This window comes from Ischnura elegans, chromosome 6, assembly GCF_921293095.1.
Source record: "Ischnura elegans chromosome 6, ioIscEleg1.1, whole genome shotgun sequence".
Taxonomy (NCBI): Eukaryota; Metazoa; Arthropoda; class Insecta; order Odonata; family Coenagrionidae; genus Ischnura; species Ischnura elegans.
The window spans coordinates 97893391-97918036 of NC_060251.1; the positions used below are offsets into that span (position 1 = coordinate 97893391).

The 24646-nt window shown below is 37.1% G+C and overlaps 2 protein-coding genes across 3 annotated transcripts in view; one reads left to right on the plus strand and one right to left on the minus strand.

Moving 5' to 3' along the window:
- Positions 1-24646, minus strand: part of LOC124161233 — a 177174-nt gene that overhangs the window by 111287 nt on the left and 41241 nt on the right. The gene's annotated exons all lie outside the window — the stretch shown is intronic.
- Positions 1-24646, plus strand: part of LOC124161234 (myotubularin-related protein 9) — a 37733-nt gene that overhangs the window by 4581 nt on the left and 8506 nt on the right. For both annotated transcript variants that reach the window (XM_046537504.1, XM_046537503.1), the window contains exons 5-10: positions 329-454; positions 8100-8249; positions 10511-10622; positions 15330-15451; positions 20477-20583; positions 22986-23272. In XM_046537504.1, coding sequence (XP_046393460.1) covers positions 329-454; positions 8100-8249; positions 10511-10622; positions 15330-15451; positions 20477-20583; positions 22986-23272 — 904 coding nt within the window. The remainder of the gene's footprint in view (positions 1-328; positions 455-8099; positions 8250-10510; positions 10623-15329; positions 15452-20476; positions 20584-22985; positions 23273-24646) is intronic.

Genomic DNA, 24646 nt, shown 5'->3' on the forward strand with positions numbered 1-24646 from the left:
CTTATAATGGAATACTACAAGTTGATCAAGAGTTAGTGAATTTTGCTCTCTAAATGTACCCTGATGGTAGATAATTGTAGTCCTGATGACCTAATGGGCTGAGCATAGAACTACTAATCCAGCTAGTGATCTTTGGTTCAAGTATGGGGAAGCCTATTGATATCGTGTGCACAAACCCATTCTATGTATATGTTTTCCTGACATTTTGTAAAAATGTTGGTACATATATTCTTCATTCTTCTTCTTCAATGCCTTTGGAAAGATACCATTTGAATGTAATATATGTACATATTAATGATTTATAACTCCCCCTCTTTGTTTGAAACAGGTTTGTCCATCTTATCCAAGTGCAGTTTTAGTGCCCAAATCGATTGATGATGAAACCATAATAGCAGCAGCATCATTTCGCCAAGGTGGACGATTTCCTGTGTTAAGCTACAAGCATGAAGGAGGGGTGAGTGCAAATAAACAATAGAAATACATTGAATGCAGCAAATTAGTCAGTCTCCTGCTTAAAATACTTACAAATATTTGTCTCTTGAGTGTGTGTGTGTGTGAATGTGAGAATGAAAATCAAAATGAACCTTGTACCCATCAAGCTTCTGCAAATGTATGAACAGAAAATAGAGCATTTTCTAATTTGCTCCATGCATTTGCATATCTCCATCAAAATCATTCATGAATTTGCACATTATCTGATACTTGATAGTGTGTCATGTAACCAGGCCTTGAGAATTAAAAGATTTAATGAGTTATCAGTAACAATTTCATTTTCGTTTACCCTGACTCATAAATGTTACATTGAAAATAGATAAGTTCATGCCAATTATCCATTAATTTACTGAAATAATTAAGTTGAGCAACTAATAGGGTAGTTTCCTTCATCAAAGAAAACGAAAGGCATGGATTGTGATTTGTTACCCACCATTAGTGTATTCATAATATACAAATTATTTGGTTTTAGAAATACCGGTTTAGACAAATGGCAAGGGTCAATTTTATCCTCATTTGAAAAAGGCCAGATTGGCACCCATGCGATGCCACTCCCCGTGACGTCACAGGGACCTAGTTTCTATACGAGTAGATAGGAGTTTTACATCGTCTGAGATTACCAATGAATGCATGAGGCACAGAGTTCAGGGAAACATCTCTTAATAATCACCAATTAAAATTACCTAAGTTCGGAAAGTTTCCTTCGTTTGATAAGGTATTAATAATCCTTATTCAAGCCAAGCGCTACCAGCTAGCATGCTACTCAGCTACCTGCTAGCATCCTGCGTCGTATCAGAGCTCAGAGCCTTGCCCCAAGGTCACCTCACTTGCAGCAGCGGGAACCAGAATGACGTCACACGGACTTTTCCCATCATTCATACTTAGCCGTCGCGATTTTGTGCACTTGAAAATTTTCACTTTTCATTTAATCGCAAAAAATAGATATCGTCATTTAAAAATCTAAAAGTGTGAAATACGTACTCCAGGAGTAATAATCTTTTGATTTAGGCAATAAAAATTTAATAGGAAACCACCCTATTGGCTAAGTCAGGGGTTCCCAATTGATGGTACTCTTACCACATGGGGGTATGCAACCAACCGGTCTAAAATAATCGGTAATAGCTAATGCGAGGAACTATGTACAGCACACTCCTGACTATCTGGGCTAGTGATGGTGAAAGATGGCATGAATAATCAGAAAACACATATAATCCAAAATTTCACCTTAATGTCTTATAATGTTCATAATTTATGCAAAACAAACAATATATTACGATTAATGTACTTATTCTGTTATTTTAAATTGCTTCCTGGACTCATTGACAGCTTTCTTCACCAAACCGCGATCTTTTTAGGGGCAATAATATAATTGTACTCGTATTCCTATGCATCCGTGGCTGCATGATCTTGGATACAGAAAATTGGTCTGCTCGAATGCTTCAAAACCACTGTGCGATGTCGGATACTACACTGTCAGGCACACCGCCATGTAGTCACGTCTTGCACAATTGCCCGTGTCGCAACTGCTGCAGGACGTGTATCCGTGATCACAGATCACGGTCGCGCACTGAAGCTTGGAAAACAGGAACGTGGAGCTCCCGAGAATGCTGCTGGTGTGTGATCGCTTCCATTTCAGGAAGGGGATTCTAATGGAAATAATAAGCCCGGTGTGTCGTAGCATTAAAATGCAGTAATTCCGGCGATTTTGCATCCAATTTTATTCTTTTACAAAGATTGCGGAAAACGTTGAACGAGAGTGAAAATCTATAATATGGTATTTCCTGGAGTATAGGTCATTTAAACAAAAGTTAGCAGCCAACGTTTCGATTTATTTTCTTAAATCATCTTCAGGGCTATGTTAGAAAAAGTGTGAAACAATATAAAATACAGAGAATAAGACGATACACAATATTTATACATAAAGAAGGAACAATTGGTTTTTTTTATATAATACAATATAATTTAAAGAAATATGTATATATAAACATATATATAAGAACAGAATGTAATATACAAAAAATTTTGACATACCTCTAAACTTTGAACATATTTATTTATGTTTTGTTTCTAAGGTATTGCCACAACCTAGGTTACCATTAATTTTGATGTAATACCAGGTTACCATTAATTTTGATGTAATAATAATTACATAAGCAGGGCTATTCTGTATCTTGGGGGCGCTTTATTGCGCCGCCGCTATTTCCCTCTTTCCAATGGCATCGATTTTGATTCTGCAAATTGCATCGCGTTATATTACGCCGATTTTGGGGGGCGTAATATATCGCCCCCGTGAAATCTGTAGTCGGTATGAAAATTAGTGTAGGGCAAGTAATACAAGTCGAGTAACTCATTAAGTTATTTATAAATATCTAATTATTAGACATAATAATGATTAAAATATCTATTTTTTAATTATTCCATCGTTATCTAGCGGTCAGCGATAGCCAATTTTAGGTTTTATGATATTACCTGCAAATCCAAGATCTCCGAGAGCAAGATACAAATGACGGTCGTAAACAGTTCCGCGCATTGCAGACGACGAAAATTTCTTACAGTATTTATGATCAAGCTCATCAGCAGAGAATGGGATTTAACATGAAAGTATCTCTCCTACCTTAATAAATGCCCTTGCGAGCATTCTATCACACCGCACAGACAGCACCGCTGCAATTGGCAATGCATACTAATATTAACTAATAAGTACGTACCGTGATTTCCAACGGAAGAAAGGGGCGAATAAACAGAATGATTGCTCGAGACAAGGAAACATTTAATGAATTATTCATCATAAAACTGCATATATTTCATTTCAACATCATTCCTCTTGCGGCTTATCACAAATTTACACTGTACTAGTATATTTAGTCCGAGTCATATCAACGCTAATAGTTGTTTGAAGTAACATGGAAATGGTATCAAAATGCAAACATGATAACACTTCCATAATCATTGCTCGAGGAATTTGTATTAGAAACCGTAAAGTATGTCACACGAGTCCACAATCACAACACTCGCGATGATTCCTTCCATGACATCCGCGTAATCTAGAAAACAGCTGTTTTCCTCAACGGATGTATTTTAAATGGCCTAAAATGTGATTTCAAGTGACAAAAATGTTTTATAATTAAATAATTACCCATGTGGACAACTGTGGATTAACTGTGGACATCGTAGAATTACGGTGAGCAATGAGACAAACGATGTAAACAAGCCGTGGCTGAAGATGAATGTACTAGTAAAAATAATTTCGTCACCACTAATCATAAGAATATAATCATTACAGGCGTAGGTGAACGAATAGTGCGTAGCGGACGAAGTCCTCTTCAAGACAATTATACTTGTAAATTCCGATATATTAAGCTCAAAAATTGGCGATATTCTTCCGTCGTCGACTGTTGAACCCTTGAATATAGACGCTTATTAGTTAGGCTAGAAAATATCCGATAGAAAAAGAGCAAAATCTCCAAGCACAAGCCACATCGTATTTTTAACTTCCTCCCGGGCTGCTGAGTATCCTGCTGCGTTTTCGGAGTGTCTCATTTGTTTATTGCAAAGAATCGAGAAATATGATTGGACGTGTACAAAACTCCGCCCCTGGTAGGGGCCGCTATCGGAATAACGCGAGCCAAATGCTGGCGTTATTGTTGATGCTATAAAGCGACCCCAAATTCCGCTTAGGGGCCGCTATTTTGAGATAGTGAATCGGGGGGGCGTAATATTGCGCCAGAAATAGCATCTTCGTCGTGAAAGCGGAGCCGCTATCTGTTACAGAATAGCCCTGCAAAATTAATGGTAACCTAGGTTGTGGCAATACCTTAGAAACAAAACATAAATAAATATGTTCCAAGTTTAGAGGTATGTCAAAAATGTTTGTATATTACATTCTGTTCTTATATATATGTTTATATATACATATTTCTTATTGTATTATATAAAAAAAAACAATTGTTCCTTCTTTATGTATAAATATTGTGTATCGTCTTATTCTCTGTATTTTATATTGTTTCTCACTTTTTCTAACATAGCCCTGAAGATGATTTAAGAAAATAAATCAAAACGTTGGCTGCTAACTTTTGTTTAAATGACCTATACTCCAGGACATACCATATTATATATTAAATAAGGTCAAGAAAAGAAAAAAAAAATGAGAGTGAAAATCTTGCACGGATAATCTGTAACGTGGATATTCCGCAGCCGGATAATCGGGAGTCTACTGTAACTCTTAACCAGGAAATATGTACATGTACACATTATATAGGGTATATAAAACTTATGTTTCTATTTATATAATTATTTATAGCAAAAAGTGTCAGCTACTGGTAGTGAAATTATCTAATAAAATGTGCACGTTATATTTTTAGGGGTACGGTAGTAATAATATACATACAGTGAGTCCTCGTTCTACGTCACCCCGTTTAACGTTATTTCGCGATAACGTCACGAAAATTTTGAGATCGTCATTCGTTTATCGCACCTTCGCTTCGCGATAACGTCAAGTCTTTTAAATTTCGCGCGAGAAAAAAGGCGAAGCGGCAGGCGTTGCAGGTTGTTCGTTTTGTGGGCGGTAATATAGTCAGTCTATACAAAGTGTAAAACGGTGTTGTTTATTGATAATTGCGATTACGGTTTTAGCAAATTTTCTGCAAAATGAATTCTTAGGTAGGTGCACAACGTTTTACTTGACATAATGGTTTTCAAGAACCTAAAAAGTGATTTCGAGGCATTTTTCTGTGTAGAACTCGGAGTTTTTGTCGTCACTTTTTTCACCGTGTTCACAATAATTTTGGTTCCTATAACTGCGACGATGTTTCAGCGATGATGATGTCCAGCCGACGGTCGCCCGGGCGACCACCGCACAGTGGGCCAAGCCCCACTTTAAGTGGACAAAAGTCCAAAAATGAAAGTTTGAAATGGGGTTTTATAAATATTAGGTTGGGTAATAGGATGCTTGAACTGCATAAGGGTATTTCACAGGTTGGTATGTGTGCACCTTCGCGTAGAAATGAGTGTCAAACTGAGAGAAAAGCGAAGCACTGGTCCCGGAGTCGCAGACGCCTAAATGGACGGTCGAACTATGATTACAGTACACTGGCCCTTTTGATTTTATTTTTTTAACTTGCAATCAATCGGAATAAATATGGAAAATTATAAATTTGCTTTTACTATTTATATTTAGGAGAAAATAGCCGTGGAGAAATTAATTATCATGAATGGAACGCCGTTGATTTTTCATGATGAAAAGTTTTATTTAATTAGAGAAAAGTTATATAATCGGACGGAATCGTAACAAGATTTTTAGATATATTAATAATTGAAGAATGAGCTAAATAATGTAGAAGAAATCAACTGCCATCGAGGTGCAAAAAGAGTTTAATAATAAAAGATTAGCTATGCATGACAAGCCGAAAGGGAATCCAACCGGCCGTTATGGCCGCATAGCAACGGGTAAACTATAATATAAACAGTGTCCATTAAGATATTATTATTTTGTAATAAATCAAATTTTCATGCATTAGATATTTTGTCTACACATAGATACAAGCGGTGAAGTTTTCTACGCAAGGGCTGAGATTTTTGAAATGTAGAGATGCCATTCCCGAGGCTCCCACCCTGTCGTGAATGAAGTGCTCGAATTGGATATTTCCGTTCAACTGAGGTGTACTTATTCGATTCTGGAATGCCAATTTAGTACTTTTTCACTCTCTACGCACAATAAACCATATTCTATTGTATTTTTGAAAGTTACAACTACCTCTTCAATGTAGTATTTCTTTCTTTGTGTATTGGAAAATGGTACATGCAAACTTAAGATCAAATCTTTATTTTTCCTTAGCATGAAGGTTTTTTCAAAGATATTGCTAAAATAATTTTGCAAATTTTATATCAGAGTTTTTCTTACCACTAGGATTATTGACGTGAACTTTTTTATTTTTGTTATTTCAAATTTTTATACATAATCTATTTTTACAACTAATCAAGTTACTTTTAAAATTCCAAAAGTAATAAAATTGAAAAAATCAAAAAATCGAAAATATTGAAAAATTAATATTGGATTTCATTAAAGTGGTCTCTAAAACATATATATGAATATTTTAGGATTGTTAGTAAAAGTTTTTGACTTTTGTCCGTCTAAAGTGGGGTTTGGCCCCACTGTGCACCGTAGCGAAGCCAAAAAGCAAATGCGGGAAGATACAAAAATGGAGAAGGATTTACATCACTGCTGCTATTGTCATCGATGAAGACAGGAACTCGTATTTATGCCATAGTTTGGCATTCCCATCGTAAAAAAATGCCCCAGATAGGATACGCTAAAATTTTTTTGCGTAGGAATTGTGAGGTCTAGGAGCCGATATTCACTTTTTACATTGTTTCTAATGGGATATTATGTTTCGATTAACGTCATTTTGTTTATCGTCACATTTTTCAGGAACGGTAAGTGACGTTAAACGAGGACTCACTGTATAGAGTAGTACAGGAGGAAAAAAGGTTGGGATCTACTGGCTTAAGGGAATATGTCCAGACAGGAAATCCTAATTCCAATTGAAGTTGGAAGGAAAATATATCCAAAACTGATTTTTCAATGCATTTTCAGCATCATCTTCTCTGAAGACAAGAAGAAACATTTGTGTAATGAGAAGAAGATGGGAAATGTCCCTTCAATCTAACCATTGATGTTGTTGAATGAAGCACGTTATTTTTTGGGAATGGACTGATTGCTCTCGATCTTGCTGGAATTTTCAGATTCAGTATTTCAACTGTCTCCCTTTTGAATTGTATAATTACCCTGGAGGTGATGTTGTTACATTGAGACCTGGGTCAGGATTAAAATTGCTTTTTGGGAAATTGCACTTTGAGTATAGTTTCAGTTTGTAGTGTGATATGTTTGGAATGAAATTTTAGGGATATTTGCAATGGAGTGTACCCTCTGGTAATACTGCGTGGACCTTGGCACAATAAAATACCTAATACAGCCCATGCTACACTCTTGAGTTCTTGCCACTTGGAGACTATTAATTATCTGGAAGTCTTTGTACAAGTAGTCCCTGTAGTTGTTATTCTGTAGTATATTCCTAATGAATGTGATAGATATAATGTAATTTTATTCTGAATGCCCAATGTATGCCTTCAGTGGCATACAGACTTCATAGAATGAAAACTATAATTACCATATTTCTCCGAATATAGTCTTGTCCCCCCCTAATTTTGAGGCTTCAGTTTCGGGAAATGTTAAAAAAAATGTGTTTGAATATTGTCCCCCCCTTTACTTTTACCTTGGGCATTTTTTGAAAAAAAAGGGGGGACTATATTCAGACATATACGGTATATTGCTCTATGGCATGAGTATCCCTTACTATTTTATTGTACTAAAGGATTTTCTTTGGTCATGGGGCTATGCGCTAGAATGTCATAATGATAATTCAAACTTGTCAAAGCCGTTTGCATATGCATAGATGGAAATTCACCTTTATATATTTGCCATATATATTCCTTTGCTGTGATCATTTTATTACATAGATTAAGGAAATGAAGGCCGTAATTTTTTAAATATAAATAGTAGAGTGATTTCGTTGCTATTGATTTTCATAGATTATATTTTTTTATTACAGAGCATCCTTTTACGCAGCAGCCAGCCAATGGTTGGACCTAATTCAAAACGATGCCGAGAGGATGAGAGGCTACTGAATTCTGTCTTGGGACCAGGAAAACGGGGATATATTATTGACACTAGGACTCAGGCATTGGCCCAGACAGCAAAGGTAAAACATGTTGGAGTAAAAGCTCAACAATACATAGTCAGTATCACCAGCTCAGTAGCCAAATTGGCACTTGGTGGTATCGAATTTCATGTTTAAAAATCTTACTACTAACAGAGAAATCATTCTTAATGTTCTGGTAGCGCAGGTCGATGTATCGACTTTGAGGTGAAAAATGTTCAAATTAATCATTTTGCGGCAATTATGCTTTTGAATAAACCATAAATATTAATTATATAGCTAACAGTAAGTATATACAGTGAAACCTCGTTAAAGTTTGTACGGGCTATTGCGAGACACCCGCCTTTACAAGAGATAGCCAAAGCACCGTCAATGGACCCGATGATTAGCATGTAAAAAAAATTCATTTTTACGAGGCCCTCTTGGTGTTGACACTTGCCATAGGGAGAGTTTGCATCACTGGAAAACCTTCACCAAGAGTCCCTAATCTCTGTAATTGCTGGCGATCTGTTAGAAATGAAGTTAGCATGGAGTTCTTAGTCTAAAATTCATGTGGTAAACTGTCGTTCGTTAAGCAAGTAGTTTATTTTGGTGAAAATATTGTGGAATTAACATTCGTGAATGCTCGATCTTCTTTTGTTCCTTGGGCGGCAGAAAGCAGTCAAAAGCATACACGCACGTCCATGAGTTGCATGAACGGAGAGCATTTTGAAGGTAGTGCCTTGCATGATTTTCATTCACTTAGGTGCTTGTAAATTGAATGGCTAGTTGTTTGGGAAATTTATTGATGCAAAAAAAAATCCCCTTTCGTCTGGATTAATGCCGCACCAATCCTGTTCCTATAAAAGTGTTGATAATAGATTTATTGACTATTATTTCCTCCACCTCCAGTAAAAAGACAATACGCTATAGCGAGTCTTTATTTGAGCAACTTGTCTTGTTTAATTGAGGTTGCACTGCATTTCAGAGTAAAATAAAAAAACCTGATATTGGTTTACCAAAAAATGACTTAAAACAATTTTTTTTGAAGGTGTAAATTTTATTCTAACACCCACGACATCTCTCGCCAGTACTAAGTCGGTGGCACTAAGACGGTTATCATTGCATGTACCAAATTCACTTCATCTATAAATGGGCATGGTGCGGCATTTGTAGCGCAAATATAAATTGCATTCCTATCGTTAGGGTGAAGATATTTTCTGGTGAGAAAAGGCTTATTAAGGAGTTACTTTTGCATATTGTATTTTGCTATGATAAAAGTATGTTGCTAATCATTTTCATTCATGCTGAGGTCCTGTGTACATAATGTATGTATTCTGATTTATGTCTTTTCTTGATTAAATTTACATTTTTATTACATTTGCATTTACTCTTATTTACATTTTTACATGTCTAGCATGCCCACTCTTCTTATGCTGAGAATGCATTTGTTAGTTATCTGATTTACTATGTCATCTATTATGTTTCATCAGTAAACAAGTGAAATGTCTTCTTTATACTGACTTGTCAAACTCTCTTCAATTACACAAAGCTGCTGAGATTTTCAGCAGATCATTAATCCTGATACAGGTAATGCTACCTTTTGTATTGAAATTTGAATACCTGGAGACCCAGCTAATTAACACAAATGCCACTTAATAGAGAGCTCAGAAACTAAAATACAGTCGGAGAATATTTATCCAGAATTGTTAATTATGGAATGCCTATTTAACAGAATAATAGATTTTCTATATTTTTGCCAACTTTATGTTTATATGTTAGTAGTGTAAGTTTTTCTAGGAGATGCCAAAAGAGAAAATCAATATTTGGAATCGGAATGCTGTTGAGTAAAGTATGGCTATCATTCAGCTTCGTGGTATGAAACATGAAGGTATTCACGTGAGACGTAATTATTTCTCTGGGAAGAAATCTTGTTATTCCATAAATTGAGTCTACGATTTAGATGATTTTATTTCTCTATGGTTAAGGTTATAGTATTCTTTTCCAGTTAAACTTACAGTGGTACAAGAGCAATAGATACCGTATATGTCTGAATATAGTCCCCCCTTTTTTCCAAAAATGCCTGTGGTAAAAGTTAAGGGGGGAGGGACTATATTCAAATGTATTTTTTTTTATTTTTCCCGAAACTGAAGCCTCAAAATTAGGGGGGGGGGACTATATTCGGAGAAATACAATATTCTTGCTTTTATCAATCCTGTCAAGATTAAAAAGCTCTTCTGCTAGTAGCTAATATTATATAGTAATTGATTGTAGCAAATTGTATCATGTTGATTGATTCGACTAATTGAATTATCATTTTTCAGTCTAAGGGAGGTGGTTTTGAGCTTGACATCCATTACCCGCAGTGGAGACGTCTCCACAAGCCAATTGATCGGCATAATGGCCTCTTGGAATGCCTAGGGAAATTGGTGGAAGGTAAGTGCATTTGTCCCCAAGCCAGCAGTGCCAAGGTCGCAAATAAACTAGGAAGTGCCTTTTAACCCCTTCCACTTAAATTTATTTTCTGAATATCATGCTCCTATCCTCAATTTATTATTTTGGATTCTTTTTAAAAGGAGTAGTAGGTATTGAAATGATATTTTGCTGTTTTTAATCAATGTAGAACAATGAAATAAAAAGTGATTATAATTGCATATGGTGAAGTATCTAGTTACGTACTATCATTTGCAAAAGTCTTGCAACAAATCGAGCGGCGCCACTTTCGCTCCACAAAGATTGTGCCCGGAAATTGTATGGTTTTCGGGTGTATGCAACAATCCAATACTAGTCTTCATGGTTCAATGCATAGAGAACGGGTCATTGGGTGGTTGAGGTATTTTGTCATCCTTTTCAGTCTCGGGATTTGACCGCTTCCATTTAAGTGAAATTAATGTTCATGATATTCCCCCAAACACATTGTAGCATTTAATGCAGTAGGAAAGATCGAAGTTAATTCCTCGGAGAGATTTTTAAAAGTTGGTAGCTTGGCTCTTTTTGAGTGATCTCAGCTCTTTCCAGAGAGCTGGAAATCACGAGTCGTTCACTGTGAACATGGCAGACTTTTGTTTACATCTATCGACTCGGGTTGATGTTTTAATACAATATCTACGGCATATGATACGAGGCAGCTTTGAAATTTCCAGTGTTTCATCATATAAATATCTGAGCAAACTCGTAAAATATGAATTAGTTAAGCTGATCGGCATTAATCGTTGCGTAAGTAATAACAGAGTTCTCCGACGTCTGTCAATCGGTAAAGATATATTCCTTTCCACTTATTCAAAGTATCACGAGGAAAACTTAATTCCAGCAAAAAGTCCCATTTTTTATGATTGTCGGATTTCAACAGGTATTGTTTGATAATATGTTCTACTGCTGAATTAGAGTGAATGCGAATAATAACTCTAAGCTGCTATGTCGTTGATGATTAAGTTATCTTATTTAGATGCAATCATTTACGTATACCCTGATGAATTCGGGATAATGTAGATTACTTACTTAGCATTATTAATTGAATTATCTACTTGCATTAAGTAGGTTACATTGTATTAGGAAATGTGTTTGTTGGCCATACGTTTTAAGTTTAAGGCATCAGTGGAACTGCAGCTCATTTCATAAAACCTTTCAAGTCGAGTAAGAAGGACGTAAGCAAATCCTAACAGAATTTCTGTTTGTAATGAATGTATACGCTTGCATCATTAGAAATACAAATACCGAGTTTGAAACATAATAACAAATAATAATAACTTAAAAAGACGATACCATACCGAAGTCGCAGGCGACAACATCAGTATATTCCTATTGTATATACTAACCAGCCGAAACATATGCGTATGCGAAAGCCTCAGTGCTCAAGTTATAATCATATAAACGAATAAAAGGCTGATATACCGAGAAAGTGATTATTTTGATCAAATTCGTTCAAGTGAGAAGCCGTAGGAGAAGCACATGAAGGAGCTCAGTGTTACAATAATAACAAATAATTAAAATTACAGCTTGATGACCTTGAGCTAGAAATAGCTCAGTGGATAAGCAGTCGGGCTGGTGATTGGAGGGGCCCGCGTTCAAGTCTTTCCCGTGGCCGAATATTTTTTTATCCTCCGCACAGCCGTAATTTATTTTAAAGTTTTTTTTATTTTTGAAATTTATGTTGAGAGGGTACCAGCTTTTGAATTTGAGCATTTTTTGCAACAATTTCTAATTTAAATGACCGTGCGACGGGAATCATGCGTAGTTAGCGCGGTAGGACGAATCAATTGCGTTCTCTTGAAGGAACTCCAATCAGAATCACTGGTGAATGTAATTCCTAGTGCTATATGGTTTCCTTTACAGGTCCGTAACTGCTCAACATTATTAACCTTTGGAATGAGAACTATCGTAATAATCTAAGATTCCATATGCGTAATTTCTAAAATAGATCAATTTTATCTGATTAAAAATAAAATTATGAATGATATTTTGCAGCGATTATGCTGTCCGTCTATGTTGTATGCTGCCTATTTGTCATCAACTTGTCGCCATTTCCTACCAAGTTAATTTCTCCAGTAAAGTTTTTCAGAACAATTTTACCCTTTTTCGTTTCGTAAATGAGCAGTGACGGAAACTTTTCTTAGAGATAAAAAAAGATATGAATTAAGTGAAGAATTTTACTAGTAAACTTTAGGCTTCAGTATTCTACAATCAGTGTTTTTTTAATACAGTAAGTTTGTTGGAAAGGGACAGAATGTGAGACTAGCTGATCTACTAAGTACAATCCTAGGAATAACCTATGTAATGGTAATCCTTAATCGTGCACGCACCACGGCGCTTATTTTTAAATATGGGAAAGGCTTATCTTGAGGTGTTAATCAACTATTTTTCTAGTGCGTATTGTCTTCAAGCAAATTGTGGCATCAAAATGTATATGATAGGGCTACAAATTGGCCCTATTTACACTATTTTGGAAGTACGTGAGAATCACTTACGGCCTGCAAGTTTTACTCCAGGTAACCTACTTCCTCATCCCTGGCTGGTAAAGTTGGGATAAAGATGTAGGGCAAGACGAGGTGCAGGACCTATTAGCTGACTACGGCCCGGGAGCACCCGATTCAGCGTTAAGAGCTGATGGAGCGGCTAAATTATGCGCAAAGTATTTTACCTCCCTAATATATGCGCAGGGGCGCCGACTTATAAAAAATATTGGGGGGGGCCTATATCGGAGGTCTTGCCCAGGGAAGAGGTCAGATTTAAAGTGTGTCGCAGCACCGAAACACTATCATGATTCACAAAATTTGCTTTCAATTAACCTGCTTAACCTTATAATTATTTGTTTTAACACATTGTTGAATTTATTTTAAAAGGTAACTATCGTCAAACATGGGAAATAAAAATTACCAATATATTTTTGTGATTTCGCAAAGCATAATATTACTTAATTATTTTCTTGAATTATTGAGGGGGCTGCGCCCCCCAAACGAATCTTTGAGGGGGCTCGAGCCCCCTCAGGCCCCATGGAGTCGGCGCCACTGTATATGCGCAAAGTATTTCCCTCCCTAAAAAAGGGCGAATATTGGTTTAAATTGACTTTCAATTTAATCTCTGTCCGTTGTTTTTATTGGAAACCTTACCAATGGAGGCATTCATGGATAGGGAAAAGTCGTACTATTTAGTCACTCTTTAAGTAGATTGTCCTTAATAATATAATAATGGCCGAAATATTAAAATCGAAACAATAACTAATTTATTATAACAAAAAGAAGATTAATGCGACATGATCACTAAATTTGTTAGTGCTATCGTAAAAATTTAAGCCTCTCCTAAATATGTAAACAGTAAAAATAGAGACACATTCTGCAAGCAACGATGAGGCCTAGTGATTTTTTTTGGCAATCAAAATTCCATTTTTTTCCGAAGAAACATTTCCATCGGTGTAAATATATTTATCCAATTAAAAAATTGATAATTAATGAAGAAGAAAGCTTATGGAGCTATTCATAGAGGTGTAGCTATCTATGGAGCTATTCATAGAGGTGTAGCTATCTATGGAGCTATCTTCATCAGCTTCAACCTACGTAAAGAACTATTTAATGCCAATAAATTAAATGTGGTGGAGACGACAGAGTCGTGTTTTTTTTCGGAAAATTGACAGTTAATTTTTTTTCAATTATTAATTCTTCTATATCGAACAAATATTTCAACAACTTAATATAAAGTCTCCTGAAAGACGTTGAATCCCTAAAAAAAAGGGTTACGAGCGAGTTGATTTCCGTGTTCCTAATGGCGAAATCGTGCCCCCAGCCGGCCTTATGGGGTTTACCATTGGAAGCCAGGCGTCATAGGTACCCACTCTTTTAACGGGTAAATATTTTCAATTATCTACTCCAGTCAACTACGGGTACAAAAATAATCTCAAACGCCGCGACGACTTAACAACATCTACGCTCGTTTACTCAACTGAACATCGTAATGATTTCCTACGTCTCACTCCCGTGACACGATGACCCGTTCGTGAGTCATTCCCGAGCTACCATGAAGATTCATACCTAGGTAGTGATCATTCAATCTTAATGGTGGCCAGAAATCGACAATGGAGCGAAAGTGGCGCCGCTCGATTTGTTGCAAGACTTTTGCAAATGATAGTACATCAAGAACACAACTATCACTACTCGTATAATATCATTTGATTAGTTCCAATACATCATATTTCATGAAATATAAGTTCTTCATGTTCTTTGTTAATATTGTTAAACTTTCAAAATATTGTTGTTTTTGCCCTAAAATTGTGTTAAAATTATGACAATCCGATGACGAGCTGCACCCTTCATTGCATGATTTGGCATCGGAAGTTCATGACGAGCTAGACTCATCATTTCAGCGCAAGGAGTTAATCAGGGTTGTTTATCCCTAGGGGTTCCATTTATTTCTCATTTATTTATCACAACCCTTTATCTCTATAATAATTGCTGCAAAACATGGCAGTGGTCTTTCCTCGGCAATTTTCCACTATAACACTCCTCATTATTGAAGAGCTAATATTTAATGTGAATCATTCCAAAGAGACAGCCATATCTTCATCTATATCCTTGTTATGTATTATTATTATTAGTACGGAATTATGCATGTGATGTTGGTGTGTATTAATTTCAGCTCTTATTCATTTTATAGCCTGCAATGACACTGCTACTTCAATGGATCGTTGGCTATCTCGGTTGGAATCATCCAATTGGATGACCCATATTAAAGATGCTTTGAATTGTGCTTGTCTAGTTGCACAGTGCCTTGATAAGGTATGGACCTGTAATTTGCTTTCATTTGATAGTAAAATTTCATTATCTACTTGCAAAATAATTTTAATCCTAGAGCTTGATTTGTTAACAATAGATAAGATATGATATGATTGAAATTGTCTTTCTGGTGGGTGGTGGTGAGGCTGGGCATTAAAGATTAATTAAGAGAGCTGTTGAGAGATTGTCCACTCTGGGTGCACTTTGTGGGGGAGTAAACTCTCAATATTACAAAGCAGGATGACACAAACTTCTGATACTACAAATTGCAGATGTTCATCCCAAAAAAAAAACCTGTGCCAAATGTTTGGTCGAAATGGAAATATGTAGTTACAGGAATAAGAAATTACAGTGGAACCTCTTTAAAGCGAGTACGGGCTATAGCGACACCCCTGCTATTACGAGAGATAGCCGATGCACCGTCAATTGACCCTATAATAAGCGTGTTAAAAAATTCGTTTTTACGAGACCCTTTCGGTGTTGGCTCTCGCCATAGCGAGGGTTTTACCGCCGGAAGACTTTCGTCAAGACTCCTTAACCTGTATTTGCTAGCGATCTGTTAGAAATGAAGTTAATGGAGTGCTCAGTCTCAAATTTATGTGGTAAACTGTCGTTCGATAAATATAATGATTGACGAAACAATGCTTTGCATGATTTTTATTCAGTGCGGCGCTTATAAATTGTTTGAATAGTTAGTCGTTATTTGAGTAAGGAAATTTAGTGATGCAAAAAAACATCGCCTTTCGTCTGGATTTATGCTTACGTTTATCGGATAGATGTTTATCTGTCGCCGCACCACTCCTGTTCCTGTATATCTGTTCGCAACAGGCATATTGGCTATTATTTGCTCCACCTCCGGTAAAGCGACAATTCGCTATAGCGAGTGTTTATTAGTGCACCGTGGGGTGTCGCTATATATAGTTTGCACTGTATTTGAAATTGCAAACCTTTACCTAAGTCTTCAATAGGAAATAATATTCTTTTAAATGAACAAGGGCACAGCAAAACTATTTTTGTTTGCATACTTATGATGGTACACTTATTTATTGCCTGTCGGATGTGGACTATGAATTAATGTGGTTGAATGAGCTTGTGCTCATATAAATGTTATGCCTTTCTGTGGCTGTGCCCCAACTAAGCCGGCATTGAGGTCTGCACCTTTTGTCACGTGGTACAATTTTCAGGTGCTTTAGAGAATTTGATGCAATAAAGCACAGGTAGTTACATGATCACTCAATTCTGTTCATTTTATCTTTGCGGGTAAGCTGGTGTGGCTGAAGCCAATGAAGGGAGGGAAAGTTTCTTGACACGTGGCTTTCCCTTGGCCAATCAGCAAAAAGCAGGTATGGCCTCAGTCAGTCGCTCTCAGACCTCTGTAGAATTAGGCCCAGCGCACACGGAGAGACTATTTTGTGACCACAGTTGGGAATCAGTTGCGTCTGCAACCAGTTTGCGACTGAAACAAAACTTGTGTCCGCACACGGGTGTAATGACAAAGGGCTGGTTGTAAATCAGTTTCGTCCATTGTGCAATCAGTGAAGTGTTTATTTAGTGCGGTCCGTGTTGTTTTTTAGCCCTTGCCTTGGCCGTCAGCGCTTACTATCACGGAGTCAGGCGAAGAAGACGCTGTGAACTATTATCAATACCAAAGACATTAGATAGTTTGTATTTGTTCATGACGTCATGCTTCTCTACTGCTCCAACGAGCTTCATGTTGACTTCTTGATCATTCATTTTAAGATCGACACTATACAGCCGTCAAAATACCACCAAAACACCACGTGGTCTCGTACAACTGAACTCTGCAATGCAACTGCAACCGCGGGCCCAGGGTTGCATGTGACTGGTTTCAGACTGTTTTGAGATCGTCAAAAACCAGTCGCGTCGTGTGCGCCTCCCCACTCAAATACATTGTCGAGGTCATATAACAGTTGCGCGCGCAACTGGTTTGCAACGGTAGTTGTAAAACAGTGACACCGTGTGCGCTGGGCCTTAAAATGGTAAATCTGCTAGTGGAGCAGTGTTGCCAAACATTCTCGCACATTCTCCTTGTAGATCATTAAGTATGCCTTTCACCAACGGTGCCTCATTTCAGCGTTGTAGCTGACAATGTCATGGGCTTCTGTGAAAGGATTATCCTCAATATCATCCAAATGAGTGGGTATATTGTCTCGGTCCCACGGCCAAAATACCTGTGGCCACTCATGACTCATGTGTTTTTAGTGACAAATTAGGGTGGCTACGAACATTTGGCAAGGTTGAGTTCGCTCCTCCTCTCTCTCTCTCTCTCTCTCTTGTTACTACCCCTACTCCATTTGCGAAGCCTTATGTGGGTGTCCGGGCTCTCAGGAAATCTCACCCGCAAGCATAAAGTGAATAAATTAATGGGGGGAAAGGGTCACCCAAAACGTACAGTGATATACAAGGGTGAAAAGGATAATACAAAGCCAAGAATAAAAAAAACAAACGGAAGCAAAGAGGAATAGAACAATAGAAGCAATTTTCAGTGTGACCATGTCCCTGAATGTGCTTCTCAGTGGTCAATAATGATCTTGGAATGGAATTTGATCAAAAAATTTGTGAGGGAAGACATTGCTTTTTCGCCCAGATAATGCTTTCTGACGAAGGTCCTGAAAAATCAAGACTCATTTACGTGACATCGTCTCATACCATCAACTTTATGGTAACCTAAGTTGCTAATGGGTTCATGACATGCTCACTGATGTCCACAAAACCATAAAACTCAAAAATGTATTCAGCAGTTCGTTAACATGTTGCATACCGGGGTATTTAAATTCCTAGGAACGCTGATTTGGAAATATGTGCCTATTAGGGCGTAATGCCCTTGGTTTAAACAAGGTTAAAAAGCTAATGTTTAGAATAAAACTTTACCCAATCAAACGTTATGATGCATCAATTCATTATGAATTACGAACAACAACTGAAAACATACTAACGAATACCTATTTTACACTTTGAAATGTTTAGGTTGACGCACATAAATGACGAGAATCTTCGTCATCTATCCGGAATGTTCGGGAAAAAAATGACAAGAATTCTCGCCATCCGTACGCAACATGTTAAGAATCATTTCTATCAATTACTGTATAGTCCAGACATGACACCATCAGGCATGACACCTCTTGTTCTTTCACTTGAAGCGTGAGTTAGCTGGTTAATGTTTTCAATATAATGATAAGAAGAAACACTTCTCGCACAGTGCCTGGCAGTCATCATTGGCAGCGTAGTTCTAAGAGGACGGTCTGGATAAGTGGGTTGACTGCTATGAAAAAAGTCTCAATATGCTTGGAAGCTATGTAGAAAAGTGGTTTGAGATATGTTCTTTATGCCAACAAATTTTCAATTGCAAATTATTTACTGCATTTTTTTCAAAACAGTTGTAACTTTCTAGATAAACCCTATACATTACATAAATGAAATAAAATGATGCTCTGTAACCAGAACTTGTGAGATAAATTGATGCATTATCTTAGATAGTTGTCACAATACCCAATTGAAAATCAAAAGTAGCATTCAAAAATCAAACAACAAAAACTTTATTAAGAGCATTAAGTGGAATAGGGACTAGCACTAGAAGTGAAATCAACCCTTCTATATGCACATGATGGCTGTCATTGTGTTTTAGTACATCTTCCCTATGATGCCTTCTATGTTTTTTGGTTTTATAATTGGTTCATGATGCCTATAAACATCATGAATTTCCATCTTGAATAGAAGCCCTGTGGTCATAATGATCACATCAGTCACAATAGGGGGGAGCTGTGGGTACAAAGATCTGCAAAGTGGTTTTCCCTCTGGTGAATACTATTTTGCCTGGGGTGTCTGTGTGGCGGTCATGTGGCTTGCTGCCTCTCTTTGCTCCTGACTGCTGACATTTGGTCCTACGCAAAGGCCACTATACACGGTGAATGATCATGTGAATGAAATCATTCACCGTGTTTAATGGAAAATTCGCAAATGAACCGTCATACGCATGATCATTCAATGAAAATTAGAACATGATCTATTTTGCTTGCATGATCCCGTGAATGATGGCATGATCATTCACTGTGTATAGCGGGCTCAAAACATTTAAGGTCATTCGTTGCCTTTCTTCCCGTCCACCTGACCTATGATTGCCTTTGTCAAGTCGTCATACCTCATGATGTGGCAGACCATCAGGCAGTTGTCCCATCTTCTTCATAGGGTTTTGAGAAGGCATCTCTTTTCTTTTTCTCTCTCTCACTTCATCTTCATCATTCTTCAGAATCACCACATTTTGAAGTCGTCCACTCTTACTTTTCTGCTGCTATTCACATCCAAGTCTCTGTCTAATGCTGGCATACAGTCTCTGAGGCAGTAGTGCCAGTCAGAGAGCTTCAGAAATTTTGTGAATTACAGTAGAGTTATGTCCTCCCATCTCTTCTTCACAGAGGTGTCTGTGTGGCGGTCATGTGGCTTACTGCCTCTGTTTGCTCCTGACTGCCTGCATTTTGCCCTTCGTAAAGGCCGCTATGCACGGTGAATGACCATGCTGAATGATCATTCACCATGTATGGCTGCACTGTGTATTCACATCTTGCACAATTTCGCAGAGGTGACCACAGAGAGTCCATTTTTGCAACCTCTTGCGGTCAATGCGTTAAATATTATTATATGTACTTTGATAATGGGACTAGGTGCCAACCTTTGTTGTTCTAGTAATTTGTTTGGAAGTAAATATTAGTTTTTAATTTTGATTTAAATATAACCAATTATGTCAGGTTCACTATTGTTTTAATATGGGCACGACCCAGGTTTCGTAACGTGGTTACATCTTCAGGTGACTGAAAATTGTGAGATCAGTCACCTGAAGGTGTAACCACGTTAGGAAACCCGGGTCGTGCCCATATTAAAATAATAGTGAACCTTACAAAGTTTTATGTTTTTACTTCCAATATGGAGAGGTTTCACAACGTAAAGCCTGAAGTTATCAGTTATACATATCTGTGATTGAACATGATGAATGATTTGTTGTTAACTTTCCAGGAAGGTGCTTCTGTGTTGGTTCATGGTTCAGAAGGCTTAGATGCTACTCTTCTAGTCACTTCATTAGCTCAAGTAATTCTTAACCCTGATTGCCGGACAATAAGGGGGTATGTACCTACTTAAAATTCTATTGGTTGTTTTCCCATATCATTCTTTATTCACTTCAGTTCAATTGTTAAGTAAATGTAACTTTTAAAAAAATTCAATGCATGGTAGAGTTTAATTTGTCCATGAGGAAGGGAAAGCCAAAATGGATAATCGAGACTGATGGTATATCCATTCACAATCATTTTTTCAGTGTGGCTCAACTTTCCCTGCATCTGTTACTCTCATTCCATTTAGAAAAGTTCCACATCATATTTAATACCATTTTTTATGGAATGGATATAAAAATCTTAAGTATGGGAAAGTAAGATAAGGATTGGGGGGTCTGGCTAAAGAACTGATAGATAAACAATCTAATGTACAACTATGAACAACTGCTTATAATTGGGGCTTAAATGTGCCGCTTAATCCAGAAGTATTGAGACTAATTTAGGGATGCCACTTTTGCTCAGTTTGTAATGGGGTTGTACACTCAGACCCAAAACTGCAATTTAATAAATGAATTCAGTAAATGACAGGGAAAAATATATGGCGACAAAAGAATAAGTCGTCCTTGTTCAGCTCATGACTGTAAAATGAAAAAATGCAAAATTTGCTGACCAACAAAAAAAGTTGTGAACGAGCCCATTGGCATGGAGGGAAATTCAACAACATTCACATCCTCTTTCTTAGGGCAATTACTGCTTTTTAAAGGAAATTTGTTTGGGTATATGTAGAATGCATAAATTCGTACATGGAGCATAAGTAAATCTGCTGATCTGCTGTAGTGTAGTTTTTACTGTTGATGACGGGACGCAAGTGGAGAGGTGCGAACCCCAAATTTCAACTCTCTTCTAGCTAAACTAAAACTTCTGAGTTTCAAGTTCACTTTGAGTCAAAATGCTATAATTTCTGGTTTTAATAAAAACATCAATTAATCTAATTTTTTTCCTAATTAGCTTTCTATGTACGTATCATCAATGCAACAAATGGAACTAAATTTTAAATTTCTCATGAGTTTGGAGAGTCCTAATGTCAAAATTTTTTAAAAAATTGTGATGGTACACATGCCTGTCAAGTATGATAAAAGTTTCAAGTGTATTTATTGTTTACTTTGTCTGTGGTGGCAACTTAAGTACAACTTGTTTTTATGAGCATGGCAATTTTCTTTTGAAATGTAATTGCTTGTTCATGAAGTTTTGGCCAAAAAAATACTGTAACAATGGCCCTACCACCATATTTGCCAGGCATGGTTCTATGTGACTTTTTCCTATTTCCAAAAATAAAGACAAATTTTGTAACGTTTTGCTAGTATCGGTGACACTAAAAGATATTGCTGAAGGTTTTTGGTTAGAATAAAGCTAAGGTTTGAGAAGTGTTTCAAGGAATGGAAGAAGCACTGGCACAAATGCATAATATCAAATGGGGACTATTTTGAAGGCAACAACATCAATGTAGACGAATTAATAAATATTTTTTTCAAAAAACTGAAATCCCATTATTTTCTGAACACACATCGTAATGTTTAGGGAATAACTTATTAAAGATTGCAGAGCAAAAAATAATAGCCCAATGACCGATTTAAGTGGAGGTTTTATAATGTGGATTCCTTTGATGTGATTGTAACCATGTCCTGTGAGACCAATATTAACACTTTGTGTGCCATGGACGTAATATTATGTCCTGTTAATCTTTCTGAAGATTGCCATGGACGTAATATTACGTCTTTCAATTTTTTGGTTTTGTATGCGTGAAGCCGTAATATTTCGCCTGTGGTACTTTTCCAGTTTACTGCTTAGTGGTTCTGTTTTTTTCAAAAATCAACTGCGCGATGAAAAAAGAGTTCAGTTAATGTCTTGAGGATGAAAAGTCCTCTGTTGCTACCAGCATCCTTATCTTAGGCCACTTTGTGTGAAAATTCTTTTGCAGAAAAACCGTTCGTTGAGGGTGCAATGACCATTTTTGTCATCCAGGATTTATAATGCTTTGCTTGGAATAATGTTTTTGTATGATTTCCATGCTTTAAATAGTTCAAATTGTGCGTAATAAAAAAATTATTATGCATGTTATAGCGGTACATCATACGTTGCAACTCTTTTTTTTTTCAAAAATAGTAGGTTTTCATTGTTAAATTATATATTTAAAAATTAGCAATAAATGTTATTGAAATCATTCATAAAGAAGAGCAAAGTCCATTTTTATTGAAATACACATCGATATCAATATATTTTTGATGCTACATAATGTTTTAAAAAATGTATGAATTTATTAAAAATGGCTGGATTTTTCAGTAGGGCTTTAAATTTAACAGCCGGCACTGAAAGTGTTAAAACCATGATGGCATACATACTTATTATATTTTGACCTAACACATATTTGCTGAAAATTTTACTCTATATTTTGAATTCATCCTTTTAATTTTCAGAATGGAAGCTTTGGTGGAACGCGAATGGGTGCAGGCAGGCTACCCTTTCCAGACGCGACATCGGAGGTCCTGTTACGCTGGTTCGGTGACGGGGGGAACGACCGTTAGTGTGGGTGGAGTGGGGGCAGTGGTTGGAGGCATTAAAGCACCCAAGGGCCAACAAGCCCCCACTTTCTTGCTCTTCCTCGATTGCATCGCTCAGGTCTATTCGCAGTTTCCATGCAGCTTTGAATTTGGACATTCCTTCCTCATTCTTCTGTTTGAGCATTCCTACTGTTCTCAGTTTGGTGAGTACCTTTTCGTATACAGTAAAACTTCGATTTTACGCACTCTGATTTTACATCTAGTCTCGTTTTTATGCAGCGACACTCAAGTCCAGCCAGAAAGCATAGGGAATTGCAATGGTAAAACTTCGATATTACATCTTTTCTTAATTTTACGCAGTTTTTCGATTTTGCGCAGCATAACCCCAGCCCCAAAGAGGCCGCTAAACTTGATTTTACCCAGTTGTCATTGGACTTGTTTTGAACATCCCGACTAGAGTAAGTTAGGTTATTTATTCGTCTCAATGAGCGGGTATTAATATGGGAACGGTTGGAATGATGTCGTGCTGTTGAGCGTGAAGCTAAAACCATCGCGAATCTAAGTATTGCTTCCCCCTGGGCCCTCTCAGTAATATTTCAGGCTCCTTTACGAATGCGAATATCGCTCTTAGTTCAAATTTGCTGTCGAATGATATCGAAACTTAAAAGATACGGCATTCGCCGTGTAGGTGTAACTACTTTTGATTAAGACAGATGATCGCCGGAGATGTTAACATTATCACAAAAGGTGATGATGTTTACATCCCCTGCGATCACCGTACAATCACTGATACCACTTGTTGCTCTTTCTTTGTTTTACTCTCCTTGGAGTTGAGACCTACTGATAGACGACTACTCCAGATCGAAGGCGCAGCCGCGACGCGACTTATTGATCGACGCTGTTCATAACATATATATTGTAATTATAGTCATGCTGCAGAATAGCGTCAGTGTTATGTGTATGATATATGCGACGAAATCATGAAAAAATACTGTAAATCCTCGAAATTGGTTCAAGATATGTTCCGAAACCTTGTTCGTAACTTGATAAACCTATACAAGGCATCAGAAAGTGTGATTATCCTGCATAATGCAACACTGCATTACAATTGTGCTATAACTCACGATTGTGACGAACTGATCTTGCTGCGTGTGCGACGTGGATGGATTCTCTGTCCGAGGGAAGGAAGAACGGGCGAAGCACTGAACAGGCCCTGACTTCTCAACAGATTAATTGATACTTTGTTCAGATTGTGTCCAAAGTGCGAGTACATGTATGCCACACCATATCGGACTGGCCAAATCCAAAGGCACCAAATTTGAAATTTCGGGCACACTTGAATTTTTCGAGTGTTTGTATCTCTGAAAGTCGAATTTCATCAGGAGAGGATGTAACAATAGGCCAATTTACGATCGGTAATGAGTGGGTAATCATGATTCCACAGGAAGGAAGCTTTGAAGTTGATGGTTTGAGGCGTCACTTAATGGACATTGCTCATGATGAATGAAAATTGTACCTTGTTTTTCCACATATATTTATTTACACGTGACCGCGGTTTTGACGCACTGCGTCATCAT